Source organism: Nomascus leucogenys, chromosome 6 (genome assembly GCF_006542625.1).
Source record: "Nomascus leucogenys isolate Asia chromosome 6, Asia_NLE_v1, whole genome shotgun sequence".
Lineage (NCBI taxonomy): Eukaryota > Metazoa > Chordata > Mammalia > Primates > Hylobatidae > Nomascus > Nomascus leucogenys.
The window spans coordinates 109,695,513-109,712,307 of NC_044386.1; the positions used below are offsets into that span (position 1 = coordinate 109,695,513).

A 16,795-nucleotide genomic window follows, 5' to 3' on the forward strand; every position below is an offset into this window, starting at 1 on the left:
ATCCCCCCTTCCCTGTGTCTCCCTGGTTTGTTGGGGAAGTTCAAGGGTCAAACAGGGCTGGGCTGCTGTGGAGCCCACTGATGTCTTCTTGTTGCCAGATCCCGCCCGGGAGCTGAAGGTCCTCATCAGTAGCCTCTTAGATCTGCTGACAGAGGTGGGGGTCTCTGGCCAAGGCCGAGACAATGCCCTGACCCTCCTGATTAAAGCAGTGCCCCGGAAGTCTCTCAAGGACCCCAACAACAGCCTCACCCTCTGGGTCATTGACCAAGGTAGGTGATATAGTTCACAAAAACTTGCTTCGGCAGCTGAAGTTTGTTTATCCTTAGGAGTAATAAGAAAAGTTGTGAGTGGGGCCAGGCATGGTGGATGACGCACTTTGAGAGGCAGGGGGTCACTTGAAGCCAGGAGTTTGAGATCAGCCTGGGCAACATAGCGAGACCCTGTCTCTATGAAAAATTAAAAAAATTAGCTGGGCATGGTGGTGTGCATCGGCAGTCCTAGCTACTCCAGAGGCTGAGGTGGGAGAATTACTTAACCCTGGGAGGTCAAGGCTTCAGTGAGCTATGATTGCACCACTGCACTACAGACTGGGCAACAGAGGGAGACCCTGTCTCAAAAAAAAAAAAAAAAAAAGAAAAAAAGTTGTTATTATCTCCAGCTATGTGTCTGCAGTGAAGTGCGTCCTGTGGTTCAGGAGGATGTTGGAGCTGAGAAGATCTTCCAGAGCAATGGGATTCAGCTCTTGCAACACCTACAGGCACAGGAACTACCCTTAGGGGGCTCAGAGTTAGATTCTTCTATCATATGTGTGTGCAGATACATGCACATTGAGCGGGTCTGCAAGCAGGTTAGCAGAGAGGCTGGATTAGCTTTCTGTATCTTTTTTTTTTTTTGAGACGGAGTCTCACTCTGTCACCCAGGCTGGAGTGCAGTGGCGCAATCTCAGCTCACTGCAGCCTCCGTTTCCCGGGTTCAAGCAATTCTCCTGCCTGAGCCTCCCGAGTAGCTGGGATTACAGGCACGCATCAGTATGCCCGGCTAATTCTTGTATTTTTAGTAGAGATGGAATCTCACCATGTTGGCCAGGCTGGTCTCAAACTCCTGACCTCAAACAATCCACCCACCTTGGTCTCCCAAAGTGTTGGGATTACAGTCATGAGCCATTGTGCCCTGTTTTTTTTTTTTTTTTTTTTTTTTTTTTTGAGTGAGCATGTATTACTTCTATATTCTATACTCAGAGGAAAAAATAAAGGTAGATATATCAATTCATCTCTCTTCCCCTAAAAGATAAATATGAGCTGGGCACAGTGCCTCATGCCTATAATCCCAGCACTTTGGGAGGCCGAGGTGGGCAGACCACAACAAGATCAGGAGTTTGAGACCAGCCTGGCTGACATGGTGAAACCCCGTCTCTACTAAAAGATACAAAAAGTTAGCCAGGTGTGGTGGCACGCACCTGTAATCCCAGCTATTCTGGAGGCTGAGGCAGGAGAATCACTTAAACTCAGGAGGTGGAGGCTGCAGTGAGCCGAGACTGCGCTATTGCTCTCCAGCCTGGGCAACAGGGCGAGACTCTGTCTAAAAAAAAAAAAAGATAAATAAGAAAAACTTTGCAAAGGCCTTGCATGAGCAGGGTCTTTCACAATGATCCTATGAGGTGTGGATATTGTGTTCACAATGATGCTATGAGGTGTGGATATTCTTTTCTCCTTAGTTTTACAGATGAGGAACCTCAAAAGCTCCAGAGCATTTGGCCCCAGGGGCAGGGCTGGCATGCAGGCCTCACTTCTGAGGTCCTTCCTGATCCTACAGCTGCCTCCCTTAGGTAGCAGATCAGCTAAGCAGATTCTCTGGGCTGCCCTGGACGCAGTTGTTAGAACTCTGTAGCCTTCTTGTCTTGCTTTTCTCCACATCTCCTAGGAAGCCTCTTTCTTTTACTTTTAGGGGTTGGAACTAGTGTTCTGCTGTCTAAACGGGGTGTCTTTACAGGTCTGAAAAAGATTTTGGAAGTTGGGGGCTCTCTACAGGACCCTCCTGGGGAGCTCGCAGTGACGGCGAACAGCCGCATGAGCGCCTCTATTCTCCTCAGCAAGCTCTTTGATGACCTCAGGTGTGATGCGGAGAGGGAGAATTTCCACCGACTTTGTGAAAACTACATCAAGTAAGGAAGTCTGTTTCACCTCCCGTTGCCAGGGATTCTAGCGAAAAAGTTCTGACTCCTTGAGGTGGGGCAGAAATGAAAGGTTACCAGCAGAAAGAGTAGTCTTGGGGAGGACTAGTTGGGGGCTGGATGAAGGGAAAGTGGTCCCAAGGCCCACTTCCTGCTCCAAAGTGGCCTCCCCAGGGCGGTTCTTTCTCAAATCAATGTTCCAATAATGCAACAAACGCCATCAAGCACGTACTGGGTTTACCAAACACTTCCTACGCATCTGTTCCCACACAGATGAAACATGACAGTCCTTTTTTTGTTTGTTTTTCTTGAGACGGAGTTTCACTCTTGTTGCTCAGGCTGGAGTGCAATGGAACCATCTCGGGTCACCACAACCTCCGCCTCCAGGGTTCAAGCGATTCTCAAGCAATTCTCCTGCTTCAGCCTCCTGAGTAGCTGGGATTACAGGCACGCACCACCACACCCAGCTAACTTTGTATTTTTAGTAGAGACGGGGTTTCTCCATGTTGGTCAGGCTGGTCTTGAACTCCCGACCTCAGGTGATCCGCCTGCCTTGGCCTCCCAAAGTGCTGGGATTTTTTTGTTTTTTTTTTTTTTTTTTTTTTTTTTGAGATGGAGTTTTGCTCTCGTTGCCCAGGCTGGAGTGCAATGATATGATCTTGGCTCATTGCAACCTCCACCCTCCCAGGTTCAAGCAATTATCCTGCCTCAGCTTCCCAAGTAGCTGGGATTATAGGTGCCCACCACCATGCCCGGCTAATTTTTGTATTTTTAGTAGAGACGGGGTTTCACCATGTTGGCCAGGCTGGTCTCGAACTCCTGACCTCACATCTGAGGTGATCTGCCCGGCTTGGCCTCCTAAAGTGCTGGGATTACAGGCGTGAGCCACCGCGCCCAGGTGACAGTCTTTGTTCTTAAAGGAGATTATAGGCCAGGTGCGGTGGCTCATGCCTGTAATCCCAGCACTTTGGGAGGTGGAGGCAGGTGGGTGATCACCTTAGGTCAGGAGTTCGAGACCAGCCTGGCCAAAATGGTGACACCCCATCTCTACTAAAAATACAAAAAATTAGCCAGGCGTGGTAGTGGGTGCCTGTAATCCCAGCTACTTGGGAAGCTGAGGCAGGAGAATCGCTTGAACCCAGGAGGTGGAGGTTGCAGTGAGCCGAGATCATGCCATTGCACTCCAGCCTTGGGGACAGAGTGAGACTGTCTCAAAAAAAAAAAAAAAAAAAAAAAAAAAATCAAAGGAGCTTACAGCTGTTGGGGAGAAAACTGATGATAGATTATGAAATAAGCAGAATCATTTCAGAGCTTAAGTCCAGGAAGGGACATCAATGGTCATGTGGGAGTAACCTGTATTAGATACTGTGTCAGGGAAGGCTCGAGTGAAAGTGTTGATAAAGAAAATCAGCCATTAGTGTCCAGGTGGAAACGTCCTAGTCCTCCCATTGGCAGCTTTCCTGCTGTTTCTGTCCAAGAAGTGCAGGTGCCTGGCCAGTGGAGGGGAAGGGAGAGAAGAAGAGTCCCTTTATGTTGGCCTTGGTGTGACAGCTGTCACCCTGTGCCCCTCAGGAGCTGGTTTGAGGGCCAAGGGCTGGCCGGGAAGCTACGGGCCATCCAGACGGTGTCCTGCCTCCTGCAGGGCCCATGTGACGCTGGCAACCGGGCCTTGGAGCTGAGCGGTGTCATGGAGAGTGTGATTGCTCTGTGTGCCTCTGAGCAGGAGGAGGAGCAGCTGGTGGCTGTGGAGGCTCTGATCCACGCAGCCGGCAAGGCTAAGCGGGCCTCATTCATCACTGCCAATGGTGTCTCGCTGCTGAAGGACCTATATAAGCGCAGCGAGAAGGACAGCATCCGCATCCGGGCGCTAGTGGTGAGACGGTGGGCCTGGGGTAGGTGGGCAGGCAGCCAGGCAGGGGTCCTGGTCCAGCCGGTGTTGCAGGGTGCGGCCCCAGCACACTCTAGATGAAAATAAGGAATACTGTAATTCCAAAAAAATTAGCCAGGCTTGGGTGCATGCCTATAGGTCCAGCTACTTGGGAGGCTGAGGCAGGAGGATCACTTGAGCTCAGGAGGTTGAGGCTGTAGTGAGTCACACATGTCACTGCATTCCTGCCTGGGCAACACAGCAAGACCCTCTCTAAAATAAATGAATGAATGAATGAGATTCTGGGCCTTCTTGTGGCGAGAGACACTGGCATGGCTCCTCCCACCATGGGGCTTGAGGCTGAGCCTACAGGGGTCATGCACTGTTCCTGGGAGCTGGTGGTTTGGGGGTTTGGGGACTACCTGGCTCTCCATGAGCCTGTTGTGGCTGTGCACACTGTGGAAGCTGGTCTTCCTCCCTGGGGCACTCAGTCCTGGATTTCTCCATCCCATAAGGATTTTGGCTGTGGCTGAAGCACCTGTCCTTTCCCCACAGGCCTCTCAACTCCACCTGCAGAGGGCTTCTTTGTGCGACATGGAAGGAAACAGAGCCATTCTCAGTGTGGCCTGGGAAGGGGTGGGGCCCACGACTGTCCAGTGGCCAGCGCATCAGTGTCTGCAGATGCTGTGTCATGCGGCCACCCCAGTAGCTGATTTTGCTGCCACATGCTCTAGGTGGTGGTCTGGAGGGAGAGGGTGCTGATTTGTCTGTGTAGCCTCCAGGAGGCCATGACAGAGTGCCAGGGAGGGAGTCCAAGCCAGGTGTGGAGGAGCTCAGCTCCTGCCTCCTTCCCCAGAGGCCAACTGGTTTTGCCCTCTTCCTCCAGGGACTCTGTAAGCTGGGCTCGGCTGGAGGGACTGACTTCAGCATGAAGCAGTTTGCTGAAGGCTCCACTCTCAAACTGGCTAAGCAGTGTCGAAAGTGAGTCATCTGGCCTTGCTGTGGTTCCCCACCTGTGGGATAGATCTCAGGACACAAGGGTGGGGGTTGGGGCCTCCTCCCGTCCTGCCCTCTGGCTCAGGCAGGGGATGCAGTCTGGATCCTGGTACGTGAACTGCTTCTGTACATTGAGGGGATGCCCAAACCCTTGCTTTTTCCCCCTTGGCCTTGGTGTACCCCTCCCTACCCCCAATCCTGAGGGTCATCCACTATCCTGCATGTCCCCAGGTGGCTGTGCAATGACCAGATCGACGCAGGCACTCGGCGCTGGGCAGTGGAGGGCCTGGCTTACCTGACCTTTGATGCCGACGTGAAGGAAGAGTTTGTGGAGGATGCGGCTGCTCTGAAAGCTGTGTTCCAGCTCAGCAGGGTAGCTCTGTGGTTCCTGCTGTCAGCCTGGGGACACTGTCTAGGATTACCAGGCTTTCTCGGCAGGGCTTGGCCAATGGGGTCTTTTGACCCCAGGGAGGAGGGCTGGTGGCTGAGTGGCTGCTCTGTGTACTGTGGGCATGTTGGCCAGCACCAGTGGTGTTAGCAAGGACGTTCTTCTTGGAGGAGCTGGGGAGGTCAAGTTTGTAAGCTCCCAAAGTCTGGGGCCTGGGGAGTTTCCTGAATTCATCCTGTACCCAAGGGTCCCAGCTGAGGGTGGAATTGGGGGCCTGGGCCTGGGCAGCATTTGTCTGAGTACTGCTCTGCCCCGGGATGCCCATGTGAATGCCTCTGTGTCCTGGCAGTCTGAGGACAGGTCAGTGCTCTTTGCGGTGGCCTCGGCGCTGGTGAACTGCACCAACAGCTATGACTACGAGGAGCCTGACCCCAAGATGGTGGAGCTGGCCAAGTATGCCAAGCAGCACGTGCCCGAGCAGCACCCCAAGGTGAGGGGCCGCCAGAAGGGCTGGAGGGTTCCCCACCATGGGGACCAGCTAACCCAGGGCATCCATAGCAGAACAACCTCCCTTTTTTTTTTTTTGAGACGGAGTCTCACTGTCTCCCAGGCTGGAGTGCAATAGAGTGATCTCGGCTCACTGCAAGCTCCGCCTCCTGGGTTCACGCCATTCTCCTGCCTCAGCCTCCTGAGTAGCTGGGACTACAGGCGCCCGCCACCACGCCCGGCTAATTTTTTGTATTTTTAGTAGAGACGGGGTTTCACCATGTTAGCCAGGATGGTCTCGATCTCCTGACCTCGTGATCCGCCTGCCTCAGCCTCCCAAAGTGCTGGGATTAACAGGCATGAGCCACCGCACCTGGCCAACAGCCTCCCTTTTAAGCCAGTTTGTTTCCCTTTGGCTGGCTGTTTTATTTCCCAGTTCCTCAACTGCTGCTGTGAGAAGGGTCCCCCTTTCTCTGTGAGTCAGCCCAGGCCCCTCTCCTAAGCTGCCTCCTCCCCCAGGACAAGCCGAGCTTCGTGCGGGCTCGGGTGAAGAAGCTGCTGGCGGCGGGTGTGGTGTCGGCCATGGTGTGCATGGTGAAGACGGACAGCCCTGTGCTGACCAGTTCCTGCAGAGAGCTGCTCTCCAGGTGAGCCAGCCTTGGCGGGAGCCAACCTTTCCCAACTCCTGAGCCTCAGGGCTGCGGATGTGGCTCCAGAGGGTGCAGGTTCCAGTGCTGTGGGCCTCTTAGAGCGACGGGGGCTGCCTGCCTGGCTGCCGTCCTTGCTGAGCCCAGGAGTGGAGCGTCTGCCTGCCAGAGTCCCAGAGCCGCCTGCCCACCACCGCCTTCTCCCCACAGGGTCTTCCTGGCTTTAGTGGAAGAGGTAGAGGACCGAGGCACTGTGGTTGCCCAGGGAGGCGGCAGGGTAAGCTGGTTTACACACCCCTTCCTGATGGCTGAGCCATCAGCCTATAAAACATGACTCAGCAGTTGCCACGCCAGAGCTGGGTGTTAGATGCGGGACAGAAAAATATTATTAATGGCCAGAGGAACATCGTCCCGCTGAGAGAGTGACGCGGAAGCGGGCAGGCTCCTTGGCCCCTCCACACTGGTGGCTGTGAAGGTCCTAGGCTCCACTGTTCCTTTGTCTCATTTACCTCCATGGCCCTGCTGCCCAGCACAATCCATGTCCAGCCCTTATTAGGTGTTTCAGGAAGTGTTTGGATGCAGAGGGTCTGCACAGGGAGTCAAGCCTGGAGAGAAGGAGGAGGGTGAGGGTGGCACAGTCAGGGCCGGGGAGCCTGATGGTTGGGGTCTTACACTCCCAGGCATGTCCTGAGCAGTGACGGGCTTGTTCCTACAGGCACTGATCCCGCTGGCCCTGGAAGGCACGGACGTGGGGCAGACAAAGGCAGCCCAGGCCCTTGCCAAGCTCACCATCACCTCCAACCCTGAGATGACCTTCCCTGGCGAGCGGGTGCGTGTCTTCCTGCCCCGGCCTTTCCACTCCCTCTGTCCTTGATGGCCTGTGGGCTGGGCTGTAGCTCCCCTTTAGGACCAGCAGGAAGTTTCAGCTTTGCCAAGGCCTGGGGCAGGGAGGACAGCCTGAGACAGCAGTACTCTCTTGGGGGTGGGCTCCTCCCTGCAGGGTTGGTGGGGCTTGCGGGGGCCACGGCAAGTACCCCTGACAGGTGGGGTGCACATTGCAGATCTATGAGGTGGTCCGGCCCCTCGTCTCCCTGTTGCACCTTAACTGCTCAGGCCTGCAGAACTTCGAGGCGCTCATGGCCCTAACAAACCTGGCTGGGATCAGCGAGAGGCTCCGGTAAGGTCCCTTGGGATTGCGGGGCCTGGACCAGGCATCAGGATTTGGAATATCCCCCACAGCAGTTTACACATTGGGAAACACTCCTCGGTCATTGGCTTCTGTGAGGCTCACAGTGACTGCTCTGCATCATTAGAGAGGAGGAGACAGGCCGAGAGGCAGCACGGCAGGGCAGACTCTAGAGTCAGACTGCCTCGCTTCCCTGATTGCAAATGGGTAACCTCAAGCAAGTTACTTAACTGCTCTGTCTCAGTTTCTCCCTCTGTGAAATGGGATGACTATAGTACCTACCTCATGGCATAGTGATGAGGAGAATACAATGAGAAAATACACTTAAAAGTACTTATTACATGGGTACCTGGCCCCTAGCATTGTGCCATATCAGCATATTTTAGTTTTATTTTTATTTATTTATTTTTTTGAGACGGAGTCTTGCTCTGTGACCCAGGCTAGAGGGCAGTGGGGCGATCTTAGCTCACTGCAACCTCTGCCTCCCAGGTTCAAGCGATTCTCCTGCCTCAGCCTCCTGAGTAGCTGGGATTACAGGTGTGTGCCACCGCGCCCAGCTAATTTTTGTATTTTTGTAGAGACGGCGTTTTACCATGTTGGTCAGGCTGGTCTAGATTTCCTGACCTCGTGATCCGCCCACCTCAGCCTCCCAAAGTGCTTGGATTACAGGCGTGAGCCACTGCGCCCGGCCAGCATGTTTTAGTTTTATTACTAACTGTGACTTTGAACATATTACTCATTACTTAGCCCGTTTCCTATTCTGCAAAACAGTGGTGATGATGATCACACTTGCACCTTTACTATAGGGCCATGGTGAGGATTAAGTAAGATGATCCAGGTGCCTGGTCAGGGTAAATACTCAAATGAGGCCGGGCGTGGTGGCTCACACCTGTAATCCCGGCAATTTGGGAGGATGAGGCAGGAGGATCACTGGAGCCCAGAAGTTCAGGCCAGCCTGAGCAATGTAGCAATACCTCGTCCCTATTTAAAAAAGAAATTAAAGAGAGTATCAGGAAGAATAGCTAATGGATGCTGGGCTTAATACCTGAGTGATGGGATGATCTGTGCAGTAAACCATGATGGCACATGGTTACCTATGTAACAAACCTGCATGTCCTGCACATGTACCCCTGAACTTAACAGTTGGAAAAAAAATTAGCAAGGTGTGGTGGCGTGCACCTGTAGTCCCAGCTACTGGAGAGGCTGAGGCAGGAGGATCACTTCAGCCTGGGGGGGTCAAGGCTACAGCAGTGAGCTGTGATCATGCCACTGTACTCCAGCCTGGGTGACAGAGTGAGATCCTGCCTCAAAAAAACACAGAAACAAAACCCCTCAAATGTTAGGTGTTAGCCTCACCATCACCACCACCCTGGTCTTCTACATCCTAATTTTGAGCATTTTCCACAATCCTATGCTATTTCCTAGGCCTGGTTAGAAGGCTAAGAAGCACTGTAGTTCATACCTGGTGCAAGAGGGTCCTTGGACATTGCCAAGGGAAATCCTCAGCCCGGGACTTGATTGCATGAGGGTGTGGGTGCAGGGGTGGAGCGGATGTAGAAACTCTGATGATGCTGCCGGTGTTAGTCTGTTCTTGCATTGCTGTAAAGGAATACCTGGGACTGGGTAATTTATAAAGAAAAGAGATTTAATTGCTTCATGGCTCTACAGGCTGTATAAGCATGGCATCGGCATTTGCTCAGCTTCTGGGGAGGCCTCAAGAGAGCTTTTACTCATAGTAGAAGGCAAAGCAGGAGCAGGCACATCACATGGTGAAAGTAGGAGCAAGAGACAGTGGGGGGAGATGCCACGCAATTTTTTTTTTGAAATGGAGTCTCCCTCTGTTGCCCAGGCTGGAGTACAGTGGCGCAATCTTGGCTCACTGCAACCTCTACCTCCTGGGTTCAATCGATTCTCCTGCCTCAGCCTCCCTGAGTAGCTGGGACTACAGGTGCGCACCACCATGCCCAGCTAATTTTTTTTTTGTCTTTTTAGTAAAGACAACATTTCACTATGTTGGCCAGGCTGGTCTCAAACTCTTGACCTCAAGTCATCTGCCTGCCTCGGCCTTCCAGAGTGCTGGGATTACAGGCGTGAGCCACCACGCCTGGCGGAGATGCCACACACATTTAAATAACCAGATCTCACGAGAACTTGCTATCATGAGGACAGCACCAAGCCATGAGGCACCCATCCCATGACCCAGTCACCTCCCACCAGGCCCTGCCTCCAACATTGGGGATTATACTTCAACATGAGGGTTGGAAGGGAAAACATCCAAACCGTATCCCTGCTGCTTCCTCCTGTGGCCCTGCAGGCAGAAGATCCTGAAGGAGAAGGCTGTGCCCATGATAGAAGGCTACATGTTTGAGGAGCATGAGATGATCCGCCGGGCGGCCACAGAATGCATGTGTAACTTGGCCATGAGCAAGGAGGTGAGGGTTGGTCTGGGTGCTCATCACAGGCGGGGATGCAGAGGTACCTGTGCCCTGGCTGGGCTTTACACCCAACTGACTTGGTCCACTCCCCACATCTGGCCACAGGTGCAGGACCTGTTCGAAGCCCAGGGCAATGATCGACTGAAGCTGCTGGTGCTGTACAGTGGAGAGGATGATGAGCTGCTACAGCGGGCGGCTGCTGGGGGCTTGGCCATGCTTACCTCCATGCGGCCCACGCTCTGCAGCCGCATTCCCCAAGTGGTCAGTGCTTCTTCTCGGTGGGGGAGGAGGGACGGACCAGGAACTCCCGGCAGCAGCTGAAGGGGGCAGTCCTAGGGTGTGTGGGTGTGACCCTTGCCAAGGTTGAGCCTGTTGCCCGGGGGTCATATCTACCCTGTTTTTCTCACAGACCACACACTGGCTGGAGATCCTGCAGAGCTTGCTTCTGAGCTCCAACCAGGAGCTGCAGCACCGGGGTGCTGTGGTGGCGCTGAACATGGTGGAGGCCTCGAGGGAGATTGCCAGCACCCTGATGGAGAGCGAGATGATGGAGATCTTGTCAGTGCTAGCTAAGGGTGACCACAGCCCTGTCACAAGGGCTGCTGCAGCCTGCTTGGACAAAGCAGTGGAATATGGGCTTATCCAACCCAACCAAGATGGAGAGTGAGGGGGCTGTCCCTGGGCCCAAGGCTCATGCACACGCTACCTATTGTGGCACGGAGAGCAAGGACAGAAGCAGCTTTGGCTGGTGGTGGCTGGCATGCCCAATAGTCTTGCCTATCCTCGCTTGCTGCCCTAGGATGCCCTCTGTTCTGAGTCAGCGGCCACGTTCAGTCACACAGCCCTGCTTGGCCAGCACTGCCTGCAGCCTCACTCAGAGGGGCCCTTTTTCTGTACTACTGTAGTCAGCTGGGAATGGGGAAGGTGCATCCCAACACAGCCTGTGGATCCTGGGGCATGCGGAAGGGCGCACACATCAGCAGCCTCACCAGCTGTGAGCCTGGCCTGAGCCTGCTATCAGGCCTGCGCCTCCAATAAAAGTGTGTAGAACTCCACTGTGTGCCCTGTCCTTGGGCAGGGAGGGCTGCTGTGAGTGGGAGTCTCTGAGTGTGGATGAGTATGGGTGTGAGCTGGGCATGGGTGAGTGTGCAACGGAGCTTCACAGTGGCAGAGCCACCTCCATGGAAGGAATCCCATGGATTCCCCAACCAGGGCCCACTGAGTTGCTTCTTAATCCTACTGGAGGGACAAAGGGTAAGCCTAGGAAGCTAATCAATAAGAAACTCGCCAGGTGCGGTGCCTCAAGCTTGTAATCCCAGCACTTTGGAAGGCTGAGGCGGGTGCATCACTTGAAGTCAGGGGTTCGAGACCAGTCTGGGCAACATGGCAAAACTCTTTCTTAAAAATACCAAAAAAAAATGAGCAGAGTGTGGTGGCATGCACCTGTAATCCCAGCTACTCGGTAGGCGGAGGTTGCAGTGAGCCCAGAGTGCAGCCTCCCAAAGTGTCGCCTGGGCGACAGGGCGAGACCCTATCTCGAAAAATATTAAACCATCCTAAGAAATAAATCGTTTAGGGTACAGACTCCCATATGCTGGGCCTTCAGTACGTTTGTCTTTATATTGGGAGTCCTCTGTGGCCTCCGCCGAGGGCGCTGGGGTGGGGGTTGGGGTTGGTGGCCAGCTGAGCCCGGTTGAAGGGCGGCTTGGGCCACGCCCACCACCCCAGCCTGTTTCGAGGAGGGCTAAGCCCAGCGTGAGGCTCATTGGCTCGACAGAGGCACGTGACGGGTCCTGAGCCAATCCGTGGAAGGTAAAAGCTGCTTCCTGTTTGGGCATGAGTCCGGCGTGTGTCTGGTTTTGAGCTGCGGCGATCCCGGGACTGGGGTGAGTGGCGGAGTTCGCCCGTCTTGGGCGTCACTCCTCGCCAAACCTTTAGCTCAGGTCTCAGTGAATGTCCTCTCGGTGGTTCTAATCCGAGCTCTAGACCCACGGGTTCCTGCAGGGGCGGGACCACCTGGCCCAACCTCTGCCTTGGTCCAACGCCCCCTGGGTTCCTCCAGGGCCTTGGTCCAACGCCCCTCGGAGGTTTCAGCGCATTTCACAGACCGGGCCGCAGGGCCCCGGCGTAGGCCTCGGGGGAGGTGAACAGGGCTGCGGCCGCCGCGCCCCGGGCGGCGACGTCACCGCCCTTGCAGGCGATTGGCCGCCTCGTGCCGCGCGCCCTTCAAACCTTTTCTCCCCGTGGCTGTCGGCGCCCGCTGGGCGGGAGGCCTATTCGGAGGCGGCCGCTCTGCGCCTCGGCGTTTCCTCCAAGGCTGCCCACTAGAAGGACCTGCCCGAGAGGGTAGAGGGCATAGGGTCAAGATCAAGGTCAGAGGCCCCCTTGGGTTGGGAGAGGACAGGGAAGGGGTTAGGAGCCCAGGAACTGGGGTCTCAGGAGAGACCCAAGATCTGACTTCAGAGGCCTGAAAATGCCTGTGCAATTCTGCTTCAGCCCGGGTGCAGCGGCTCACGCCTGTAATCCCAACACTTTGGGAGGCCGAGGCGGGCGGATCACTCGAGCCCAGGAATTCGAGACCAGCCTGGGCAGCATAGCGAGACCCCTGTCTCTATTATATTAAAAAAAAAAAAAAAAAAAAAAACCCGCTCCAGCCGAATCTGCTTGAAGTTGGCGTTGCTGTTGTAACCACCAGACTGTGTTTGTCTCCCCATTTAAGGGTTAGCTCCTTGGGAGCAGACAGCTGTCCTCACTGGCACAGAGGGGGAGCGCTCAGTAAATGCTTGCTGGACGAATAAATGACTAGATAAGGTACAGTTGAAATTGTGTCTGTATAAGTTTCTCAAAACCAGTAAGATATCCAGGGAAAATTTTTTTGTCAGCGCTAAATACTGGATTCAATAAGCTAATAGTGTGTGTTTATCATGGCATGTACTCACACCAAACCCTTTATTTGCATTTATTACAAACAATTCTGTGAGGTAGGTGCAAACAGCACCGCCCCCACCTCCCTTTGTAAACTGAAGAAATGCAGTTGGGCTCAGGTTAATTGGCTAAGGTCACAAGGCCCTGCTGAGTTGCAGAGGCACTGCCTCCCAAACGCTCTTCTGCGTTCCACTGTGGGGTGAGGGGCAGAGCACTGTGTGTGGAGTTGGTGGGACCTGATTTCAGCCCTCTGTCGCCCTCTCTCTAGCTGTATGAGTGTGTAAGGGTTACTTTCTCTCGGAATCTCCTCTGTAAAACGACCATTTTGGTCCCCAAGATTACATGGGATAAAGTGCCGGATGCTGGGAAGCTGCGGGACGGGGTGGAGGTGTCGGGGGCGCTCGGATCCTAGTCCAATGCCTAAAGGACAGGCCACTTTGTACCCACTTTGTGGCCCGCTGAGCTTGAGCCAAAAGGGAGGACAGGGAAAGTGCCTCACTCTAAATATTTGAGAATCTTTGTAAATCCGGTAGGGCATTAGCCAGGGCGCCTGCTCAGCGAGCCTTCGTGGCACGGACTCTGCCTTTGTGCTTTGTGATCAGGAGAATGATAGTTTCCCCATTTTACAGATAAGGCAGCTCCAGTCCCTGGAAGGCCAGAGACTTGCCAGTGTCCCACTAGCGGGCTCTTTACAAGAATCTCCCCGGGCCCGCCGCAGCCAGGTGGCGGCCGGCAGAGGGCGCTGCTGGGGCATGGCGGAGGAGCGGCCGGGGGCCTGGTTCGGCTTCGGTTTCTGCGGCTTCGGGCAGGAGCTGGGCTCCGGACGCGGACGCCAGGTGCACAGCCCCAGTCCGCTGCGGGCGGGCGTCGACATCTGCCGCGTGAGCGCGAGCTGGAGCTACACCGCTTTCGTGACCCGTGAGCACTCCCCGCCCCCGTCCCCACTTATTCCAGCCGCGCTCCACAGTCGCCTCCCCGCACCGCTGTGGCAAATCCAGGGTGTCTCCCCCGTTCAGGCCGCCAGCCCCACATTCTGGGTTGGTCGCCAATTCGGCCCCTTCCCAGGAACACCCCCACCCCCCCGCCGCCTCCATTCTGGCCACCCTGCTCCAATCTAGACCAGCCCCCAGCGCCGCCCCAAATTCTACGCCCTCGGTGCGTGTCCCTTCCCCTCCCTAGCCCGCTCTCCGCCCCGCAGGTGGAGGCCGCGTGGAGCTGTCGGGCTCAGCCAGCGGCGCGGCGGGAGGCTGCAAGGACGCGTGGGCCTCTGAGGGGCTCCTCGTGGTGCTGCGCGCCGGGCCGGGACCGGAGGCGTTACTGCAGGTCTGGGCGCCCGAATCGGCGCTGCGTGGGGAGCCCTTGTGGGCCCAGAATGTGGTGCCCGAGGCCGAAGGGGAATCCGATCCGGGCAGTGAGGCCCAGGCTGGGAGGCTACCCCTGCTGCCCTGCGCCCGTGCCTACGTGAGCCCGCGGGCGCCCTTCTACCGGCCTCTGGCTCCGGAGCTGCGGGCACGCCAGCTGGAGCTGGGCGCCGAGCACGCGTTGCTGCTGGACGCGGCTGGCCGGGTGTTCTCCTGGGGCGGGGGCAGGTGAGCGGGGGCGGGGGCAGGTGAGGGCTGGTGATTGGAGAAGCAAGCGGAGCGGGACCCCTTAATGCGACTGTAGCTGACGAGGGTCTCCCTTGCTCAGGCATGGACAACTGGGCCATGGGACCCTGGAGGCAGAGCTGGAGCCACGGCTGTTGGAGGCGTTGCAGGGCCTAGTCATGGCTGAGGTGGCCGCGGGGGGCTGGCATTCTGTGTGTGTGAGTGGTGAGTGACTTAGTGCTTCTCCAGCCGAGCTCATGATCTTGTGCAAACCTTCCTCCTCGTTTTTCAGTTTGGGTGGGGGCCTACCCTGGCCTCCTTCCAAATTCATCCATCCATCGCCCAGTCAGTTATGACTCGTAAATGCCTCTCACCCTCGGCCTCCTCTGCCTGCACCATGGCCCACTCACGCCTGGACTCTGGCATTTGTTCCTAGCTTCTGTGTTACTGGTCTCACTGCCCCTCCCCTCCTCTCCCCACCTGCTCCCAGCCAGGACTGTCTCTTAACAGTGCTCCCGAGGGAGTATGGAGTGTGACGGGGCAGCCGAGCCAAGGAGAATGGAGAAAGGCTGCAGTTGCCTAGGGGGCCATGACGTGTGGCACAGGGTGGACACGGGTGCCCACCAGGCACCAGGATGGTGATGAGTGTGTCCCTGTGGTGGTGCCACAGCTGGCCAGAGTGAGGAGTTTCACTTGGTGATCCAGGTGTAGCTCCTTCCTAGGCTGTTAGAGCCCATGCAGAGAGGGTGAGGCTGGGAACAGATGATCTTTGTCTGTGTCTGGGGCTCTCATTCTGGCTGCTACTTAGATCACCTGGAAGCTTACAAAATTACCAATGCCAGGGGGCCGGGTGTAGTGGCTCATGCCTGTAATCCCAGCACTTTGGGAGGCTGAGGTGAGTGGATCACGAGGTCAGGAGTTCGAGATCAGCCTGACCAACATGGTGAAGCCCCGTCTCTAAAAAAAAAAATACAAAAATTAGCTGGGCGCAGTGGTGCGCGCCTGTAGTCCTGGCTACTTGGCAGGCTGAGGCAGGAGAATCATTTGAACCCGAGAAGCAGAGGTTACAGTGAGCCGAGATCGCGTCACTGCGCTCCAGCCTGGGCGACAGAGCGAGACTCAGTCTCAAAAAAAAAAAAAAAAAACAAAAAGCTACCAATGCCTTCCCCCGCACCATATTCTCATGGAATGGGCCTGGGCTGGTTACCAAGCCAGGAAACCCTGGGCTGAGCCTGGCCAACATGGCAAAACCTCATCTTTGTACAAAAAATATAAAAATGAGCTGGGCGTGGTGGCTCGTGCCTGTGGTCCCAGCTACTCGGGAGGTTGAGGCTGGAGGATCACTTGAGCTGTGAGTGGAGGTTGCAGTGAGCCAAGATCACACCACTGCACTCTGCACTCTGCACTCCAGTCTGGGTGACAGAGTGAGACTCTGTCTAAAAAAAAAAAAAAAAAAAAAAAACCAACCCTGGGCTGGAGAGAAGACACCAGAGGGCTGGAAACAGCCCAGTGGGACACCCTGCACTCAAGGTCCAGAAGAAGTTTGAGGCCTTAAGTTTAGTGTAGAGGTTGAAGCATGGACACATCCCACCAGACTTCCTAGTTTCAGATCATTGCTCGGGCCCTGGGACCTTGGGCCTGGTACTTAACCCTTCTGTGCCTCAGTTGTGAATAAAATAGGGATCCTGCGTAAATGGTGATATTGTCATAAAACCACCTGTAGGGCTATTGTGAGAATTAAGTGATTATATTTGAAAAGCATGGGAAACATCAGCATGGATTAAGCACTTCATAAAATGAGCTATTGTTAGAAATTTTTAGTATCAGGCGGCTGTTCCAACCAGAAAGCTCTAGTGCTGTGGGATGCCAGGAAGGGGAGAGCTGCACGTGGCTTTCAACAGGACCAGCTGTGGGTGCAGTTGAAAAAGGGGCACAGGCCGGCCCGGTGGTGGTTTTATTTATTTATTTAGAGACAGGGATTTTGCCATATTGTTGAGGCTAGTCTCAAACTTCTGAGCTCAAAGCTCAGCCTCCCAAAATGCTGGATTACAGGCATGAACCAACGCACCTGGCCCCGGCCCAGTGGTTTTGAAAGGGAGACCGCTGCGG

The 16,795-nt window shown here is 55.1% G+C and overlaps 2 protein-coding genes across 9 annotated transcripts in view; both read left to right on the top strand.

Moving 5' to 3' along the window:
- The window catches only part of UNC45A (unc-45 myosin chaperone A), a 19,780-nt gene extending 8,550 nt beyond the window's left edge, over positions 1–11,230 (top strand). For all 4 annotated transcript variants that reach the window (XM_030815040.1, XM_030815043.1, XM_030815039.1 and 1 more), the window contains 13 exons: positions 99–269; positions 1,990–2,161; positions 3,743–4,043; positions 4,924–5,018; positions 5,265–5,406; positions 5,771–5,911; positions 6,427–6,554; positions 6,765–6,831; positions 7,270–7,383; positions 7,616–7,731; positions 10,055–10,172; positions 10,281–10,436; positions 10,585–11,230. In XM_030815040.1, the coding sequence (XP_030670900.1) occupies positions 99–269; positions 1,990–2,161; positions 3,743–4,043; positions 4,924–5,018; positions 5,265–5,406; positions 5,771–5,911; positions 6,427–6,554; positions 6,765–6,831; positions 7,270–7,383; positions 7,616–7,731; positions 10,055–10,172; positions 10,281–10,436; positions 10,585–10,842 (1,979 nt within the window). In that variant the 3' untranslated portion in view covers positions 10,843–11,230. The remainder of the gene's footprint in view (positions 1–98; positions 270–1,989; positions 2,162–3,742; positions 4,044–4,923; positions 5,019–5,264; positions 5,407–5,770; positions 5,912–6,426; positions 6,555–6,764; positions 6,832–7,269; positions 7,384–7,615; positions 7,732–10,054; positions 10,173–10,280; positions 10,437–10,584) is intronic.
- A 758-nt stretch (positions 11,231–11,988) lies between these two features.
- Positions 11,989–16,795, top strand: part of RCCD1 (RCC1 domain containing 1) — a 34,066-nt gene continuing 29,259 nt past the window's right edge. For all 5 annotated transcript variants that reach the window (XR_004030604.1, XM_030815048.1, XM_030815047.1 and 2 more), the window contains exons 1-4: positions 11,989–12,061; positions 13,730–14,018; positions 14,299–14,689; positions 14,790–14,911. Coding sequence is in view for 4 of the 5 variants with exons in the window: in XM_030815048.1 (XP_030670908.1) it covers positions 13,853–14,018; positions 14,299–14,689; positions 14,790–14,911 (679 nt within the window). In the remaining variant the exon portion in view is untranslated. The remainder of the gene's footprint in view (positions 12,062–13,729; positions 14,019–14,298; positions 14,690–14,789; positions 14,912–16,795) is intronic.